This window comes from Octopus sinensis, linkage group LG22 (assembly GCF_006345805.1).
Source record: "Octopus sinensis linkage group LG22, ASM634580v1, whole genome shotgun sequence".
NCBI classification, from domain to species: Eukaryota; Metazoa; Mollusca; class Cephalopoda; order Octopoda; family Octopodidae; genus Octopus; species Octopus sinensis.
In genome coordinates, this window is record NC_043018.1 from 20,586,780 (window position 1) to 20,594,363 (window position 7,584).

Below are 7,584 nucleotides of genomic sequence, written 5' to 3' on the forward strand. Positions count from 1 at the left end.
ACGTCGATCTCCTGGGGCTAAAAAGCTATAGTAACACCCCCACTTTGTGGTTAGCCATATTGAAATGGCTTTTATACTTTACGTTGTTGAGCGGTTACTGTTTACATCTCACTCTGAGATTTAATAATGCTTATATATATATTATTTATATTATATACATACACACACAAGGATGAATGAAACTGATTCTAATTTAGGCACAAAACCACCAATACTTTGAAAAGTGGGGTTTGGTTAATTTAATCTGCCCCAGTATTTGTCTGGTACTTCACTTTATCAACACCAGAGGGATGAAAATGGACCATGGTAGAATTTGAACTCATAATATAATGATTAATAACAAATACTGCCACCCGCTTCTTCTGCCAATCAACTGCTCTTATATATAATGATATAATGTAATCTTTATATATAAAAGTGAGGTTGTGTGCTGTCTGTCTCCTACGATTTAGATTCCTAACTACTCCCACATTTTGCGGTGCAGTTTAATCAAAACCGGGTATCTTATAGTCGTGATTCATATCGAGCCCTTCTGGGTATTAGCGCGCGTCTATGATGAGTCTACGATTTAAAAAAAATTTACCATCAATTTTTCCCATTTTTAAAGCATTTTTGGCATATATAAGGGAAGTAACTCTCTAAAAATTTATTATTAAATCTCAGAACGTAAAAAGCTACAGTAACACCCCCCCCTTTGTGGTTAGCCATATTGAGATGGTTATTATACTTTGCATCTCTAAAAATGCTTATATAGTTATTTCCCTTACAAACCCGAGCAACGTCGGGCGATACTGCTAGTGTAATATATAATATTTTTAAAGATATATTTTCAACTCACCATGTGCACATAGCCATAAAGTGGGCCCCACAAATCGATTCGTGCTTCCCATCGTTCAGCCTCAGAATGATCAAAGGAGAAGTTGCCACATCCCCTCAGGTTCTTATAGTCATAAGACACAGCCATCGCTCTCTCCATTACACTTGCAGGTCCGTAAAGACACAGATTATAATCTCGCATTTTTCTTCTATCATCTCCGCGGTCTTCAAAGTAACCAAACTTGCCACTCATGTCTCCCATGGGATATTGACTTGGAGATCCTTGTCCAACTGAGGGTAAACTCTCTGGAGGAATGTTAAAAGGGTTCCAAATTGATGAAAGTGCTGTCTTGGAGCAGGATTGATGACTATCTTCAACTGCAGGATTAGAATAAATTGCCCAAGAATTTATCCCTTTATTTAAGCCATTCATATTCATATTGATCATGGGTGCATCGAACTCAGTTTCTTGTGTAAAGGTTATTCTACCTTGAAGCTGAGTTTTAGAATCCATCAGGTGCGGCATTGTGGCTCGGTAAGGGATGTGGCGGTAGATTGTTGCACATGCAAGTCTGTTCTGTCTGTTTATATCAAATATAACAACAGAAGTTCCTTCTACACTGTAGGGTCCATGGAGTGGCAAAAAAGTTGTTGTCATGAACATCTTCTTGGCTGGTTGCCGTTTAGCGCCAGATCGAATTTGTATTCCTCCCAGTCGTTTCGTTGTATCACCGACTGCACAATGAAAACCACGTTCTCGGATACAGGTTTCATTATATTGTCCATCTAGACGGAGATTAAAAGGGTTGTACACATTCCCTGTTGAACTGCATCTTCGAGCACTGTCCTTGTCATTCCAATCACTTGATCTCCGTTCTGCAATTTTCCATTCATGATCTGAAGTTGGTCCAGACCCATCACTGTAATCAAGTTCAAAATAGATCGATGTATCTGACATGGCATCGGATTTACTTTGTCTCAGCATCATATAACCAATCACGGGGTACCAAAATCTTGCCATAAGAATCACTGTGTCTTCTGGATAGTTAACATTGGCACAAAACCAGCGACTACCATCTGTTCTGTGTACAACAAAAGATCGTCCAATGATGCTATATTCTTCAAACAGGGGTAAGTTCCAGTCCCAATATACTTCCGAGAAGCTGTCACGACCATTCAACTTACCAAATTTCCCACTCAAATCACCAACTTCATATTGGTCATTAGTACCGTTTCCTGGTGGTGGTGATTCACTTTTTTTCACTTGGAAAGGATTCCAGTGACCAGCAATTTCATCGTTTGAACATTGGTCATTTAGTGAAATGCGTTGCGGAACAGGATATACATGTATATGGTAAGCGGAAGCACGATCATTGAGATCGTTGAAGTTCACGTGAAGAATTGTTGGATCGTATGGTGAATCTTGTTCAAAACGCACATAACCATAAGCTCCATCACCATCAAAGTTGACCTGTGCTGTCTTATGTGTGTATTCTTGGATAAAACTACAAGCAATCACTTCATCGCTTTTGTCAACAATTCCAATCCATTTACCAATAATGTTGTCAGTACCAGTCAACCATACATTTGGTTCCACCCAAGCGTCTCTGGCATCATATGGTAAATTACCAACAGGTAACATGGGTAGGTTCTCCACCCTATTTTGGGGTTGGTAACGAGTTTTCAGGGAACGACACATGGTAGCAGATTCTATGCTGCTAGCTGGCTGGAAGAAATACCATTTATAAGAAGCGCGTTTCTGGTTTCCTGAGGCCATGTAGAACAAATCTGAGTAAATAGTTGTATAATTAGATTGCTTATGCTGCCGGAAAATAATACGACCACCTATGGAATTTTGAAGACGTGCATAGGCTGTTACATGACGCCCTTTAAACATAATAGTTGCACAGGCTGGGTCTTTTCCAGACCGGTTAGGCTTTAGAAGCAGTGTGTAACCTGAAGTAGAAGAAAAAATTTTAATTTAGCGTTTGGAGTAAAAGAGACCAATCAAATAAAATTAAATCCAAATCCAAATCAACAAAAAAGATAATGAGTATAAAGGCATGTTATTTATTGGGCTCAGTGGTTAGAGCGTCGAGCTTACTATCGTGAGGTTGTGAGTTCGAATCCCGGACCGGGCTGCGTGTTGTGCTCTTGAGCAAGGCACTTTATTTCACGTTGCTCCAGTTCACTCAGCTGTAGAAATGAGTTGTGACGTCACTGGTGCCAAGCTGTATCGACCTTTGTCTTTCCCTTGGATAACACTGGTGGCGTGGAGAGGGGAGGCTGGTATGCATGGGCGACTGCTGGTCTTCCATAAACAACCTTGCCCGGACTTGTGTCTAGGAGAGTAACTTTCTAGGTGCAATCCCATGGTCATTCATGACCGAAGGGGGTCTTTACCCTTACCCTTAATTAACGGGGATATATTTTTTCATGTTTATACAACAGTTACATATATACATATACGTGTGTGTGTGTGCATGTGTGTGGATATACATATATATATATAGAGAGAGAGAGAGAGAGACCAAAATTGAAAGAAGCGCATCGCATATATGTATGTATGTATTTGTGTGTCTGTGTTTGTCCGCCCCACCATCACTTCACAATTGATATTGGTGTGTTTACGTCCCCGTAGCAGTTTGGCAAAAGAGACCAATAGAATAAGTACTAGGCTTACAAAGTCCTAGGGCCAATTTGTTCAACTAAAGACAGTGCTACAGCATGGCCTCAGTCAACTGACCGAAACAAGTAAAAGAATAAAAGAATATGTTGTTTCATATCAATTAAGGGCTAAGACAAAATTCAAAGAATTCACTATCCTTAACCCTTTAGTGTTCAGATTATTCTGTTAAATGCAATATTTTTTTACTCAAATTGTTTTTAATTAATCCTGCATTATCTTATAGCTTTTGAGGTTTCAATGATGTGATTGTTTATTTTTAGAATGTCAATGTAGGTTAGGTGTGAGAGGCCAGATATCGCCAGTTTGAATATAAAACATGTAGAATATATTGGGCCGGATATGGCCAAGGAAAAACAGGATGGGACAAAAATAAATAATAAAATAAAGAATGGATCACAAACCTAGAATTCCGTTTAAGCCCCAAAGGTTAACTGTACGTGCAGTACTTTGTTCTTCATTGCCAAGAGTAACGGTTCCGGTTTCGGATGTAAACCTGGAATAATTATGCAAAGAAAGCCTTCATATTGTCATTGAACTGAAGCATGTCATTAAGTAAAATTAATCTAATTACATTAAGTTAAATCAAGTAATTAATTTCATAATGGCGTTCTGTTAAGATACCATTGATAATGAATGTAATGTGGTGTGTCGGTCATGGAGTTTGTTTTATATCAACTGGGAAATATTTTTCAGAAAATGTTTTCTTCCACACTTACTGTCTTTTACTACATCTTTGACAGCATATAACTACTAACAAGACTTTTGTTAGCCGCTCTCCAGCCATCTATTTAAAACTGTATACAGCTATGGTACGACCACACTTGGAATTCGTATCATCAGTTTGGAACCCCTATCTTGCTCAGAACATTGACCTCCTGGAATCTGTCCAGAGACGTGCAACCAAACGCATACCCTCCATTAGACACCTACCATATTCTGAGCACCTTGTTTCCCTGGGCATGGATTCACTGAAGCTCCAGCGTCTGGCGATGGACTTGGTAAACACCCACAAAGTTAACAACCACCTCACCAACAACAACACTGAACACCTTTTTGATCTCCATGTGTCTAATACACGTGGACATGCCTACAAAGTCAGAAAACAACACAGCTCCCATGACTTTTGGAAACATTTCTTCACGCTCAGAGTTGCTGAAGCATGGAATAAACTGCCTGCGTCAGTTGTTGACTACCATGACACTGCATCCTTTAAGGCCCTCATGCTTTCCGAAATCCGCCGAAACTACACCTGATTATATATACACTTTAGATGAGTTGTAGTGCACCTGAGCACTGTACACAATTATTATTATTATTATTATTATTATTATTATTATTACTACCATATACATGTGCGTGTGTGAGAGAGGTTTGGTAAAATATGTTAAGCGATGTCAATAAATAAAAGCATAAAGAAAAAGACATTGTATTATTTTACAGAGGTTATTTAACAATCCTACAATATTTCAGGTAAGATTCCCCTTTTCAAACAAAAGAAAGAAAATAATCAAAGCCTTTCGAGAAATGTTGTTAATGATAGGGATTCCAGTTTGTTGTGATGAGACACTTTTGAACTCGGAATGCACAGAGCTGGAACAGACAGTGCAAAGCATCTTTCCTGATCCTTAACAATTCTGCCAATCTACCCACTGGATTAGTTCCCAACTTTTATTGATTTCAAAAGGATTAAAAACAAGGTTTATTGTGTTGGAATTCAACTCAGAGCACATAAAATTAATAAAAATATCACTGGGACACTTTCTAGTACTCTAATGATTCTGCTAATAGTTTTTTCCTGCAGCGGGCATCGTCCTTATGTAATTGCTCCAGTCACAGTTTTATGAATCTTTACGCTCATACATGACTCTTAACGCCATTATATAAAGGGCAGCCGTGGCAGTGTGGTAAGAAGTTGACTTCCCAACTACATGGTTGTGGGTCAATCCCACTGCGTGGCACCTTGGGCAGGTTTCTTCTACTATAGTCTCAGGCCAACCAAAGCTTTGAAAACTAGCTCTGTGCATTCTGAGTTCAAAAGTGTCTCATCTCAACAAACTGGAATCCCTATCATTAACAACATTTCTCGAAGGGCTTTGATTATTTTCTTTCTTTTGTTTGAAAAGGGGACTCTTCCCTGAAATATTGTAGGATTGTTAAATAACCTCTGTAAGATAATACAATGTCTTTTTCTTTCTGCTTTTATTTATTGACATCGCTTAACATATTTTGCCAAACTTCTCACCTGTGTAGCTGTAGGAGTTCAGCAAATGAGATTGATAAAATGAATACTTGGCTACAAAACAAAAACAATACTGGTCTTGAATCATTCAAATAAAATACTTGAAGGCGGTACTCCAGCATGGTCTGAAGCAAGTAAGCGATAAAGGATAAAAGATAGCTGTTTGTTAAGTTTATAATTCACATCTAATTCAAATTTAATGCCCTTCAACATTGAAATTTTTATCAGTTTTTTCAAACACATTTCATTTCTAAACTTGCTTCAGATAATATACAGGATAGGACAAAAAAACAAAACCAGGAATTATAACTTACCTTTCTCCAATATAGCGTTCACTGCATTTATCTACTTCACGGTAATCTGTTAAATAGCGATGGAATTCCCATGTATATTTGTCCTGCATACCATCAGTGCTATTTAATTTAAACACCATAGCAACACCATCACCATCCCTTGGTTCTGTGAAGATTACTTCGCCACGAACATATTCCATATCAAAGGTGGCAATCAGATATGGCTCATAAGCGGTTGTCGGAGAGACTGCAGATAAAAATGAGAACATTGGATGACTTTCTATTAAAAACTTTATTTTCAGTGGTTAATTTTTAAAAAAGCTTTCAGTTTTTACTGTCAAATTCATATAAAATTATACAGTTAACATATATATATATATATATATATATATATATATATTATATATATATATATATATATATATATAAAACCCATGCTAGCATGGAGAACGGACATTAAACGATGATGATGATGATGATGATGATATATATATATTATATTAAATTAGAGACAAAACCACTATTAGGCAAATCAAACAATGAAAGACTTAAGCCAATACATATGATTAATTTATATTTAAATATGTAACAATTATTAAAAAATATAATTAATATCCACTACGATCGTTTCCTGCCTGCTGTCTTTAAATTTATATATATATATATATACTCAAACTAAAAGCCAGAAAATGGAGAAGTAGTGTTCATATAATTTATTAAGTGCAAAAATTCAAAATGTCCACTTACAGCTGTTTATTCTCTCAATCATATGATGCTATTTTTACTGTAACTCAACATCTAACATTTATTTACCAATTATTACCATTATACAACCTATTACCCTGTGGCCAAGGTTTATACCAATATTAGTAATTAAATGAGATTCAGTCTGTTGAGATGCTTTGGAAGAATATGTCTTTTACTCCTCTGGTGACATTTTGCCCTATAAAATGTTTTAATTACTGGAATACATTTGGGCAATATTGAAACAGCTGTAAGGGCACATGTTTAAAATTTTTGCAGTTAACAGATATTAATGCTACTTCTCCATTTTCTGGACGTTAATTTGAATACTTATAAACAAAGTTTTATACTTAAGACTATTACTTTATGAATATTACAATCCACAACAAAATTATAGGTAACAAACCAGTAATTCATTGGTTATTTTCTATCCCTTAAGGTGGTTTTGTTTGAACCTCTATTTAAATTTATATGTATGTGTGTGTGTGTGTGTGTGTGTGTATATATATATATACACATGCATACACATATATCACAACACACCACCCACACACCCATCCCCATATCTCCACACGCATACATACATACACATGTCCAGACCACCAGCCCTTTTTCACATGCACATACATACTCTCTTATACACACATGCACCTTCATGTTGGGGCCACCTTCGTTTTGGAAGTCACTTGACCCTGTTATCTCCCCTACTATCCCTCTAGTGTCTAACATCTGACCTCTGACCTCTGCCTGAAGTCAGAACGCCATGATAGACCGTTAGCTCCTACACACATTTTTTTCTCTCC

The 7,584-nt window shown here is 37.0% G+C and overlaps 1 protein-coding gene across 1 annotated transcript in view; it reads right to left on the minus strand.

The window, feature by feature from the left end:
• The window catches only part of LOC115223173, a 22,411-nt gene extending 16,104 nt beyond the window's left edge, over nucleotides 1–6,307 (minus strand). Inside the window, exons 1-3 of the mRNA XM_029793617.2 lie at nucleotides 6,059–6,307; nucleotides 3,907–3,998; nucleotides 839–2,772 (exon numbers count right to left, since the gene is read on the minus strand). Coding sequence (XP_029649477.2) covers nucleotides 839–2,772; nucleotides 3,907–3,998; nucleotides 6,059–6,306 — 2,274 coding nt within the window. The 5' untranslated portion in view covers nucleotide 6,307. The remainder of the gene's footprint in view (nucleotides 1–838; nucleotides 2,773–3,906; nucleotides 3,999–6,058) is intronic.
• Between the last annotated feature and the right edge of the window lie 1,277 nt (nucleotides 6,308–7,584).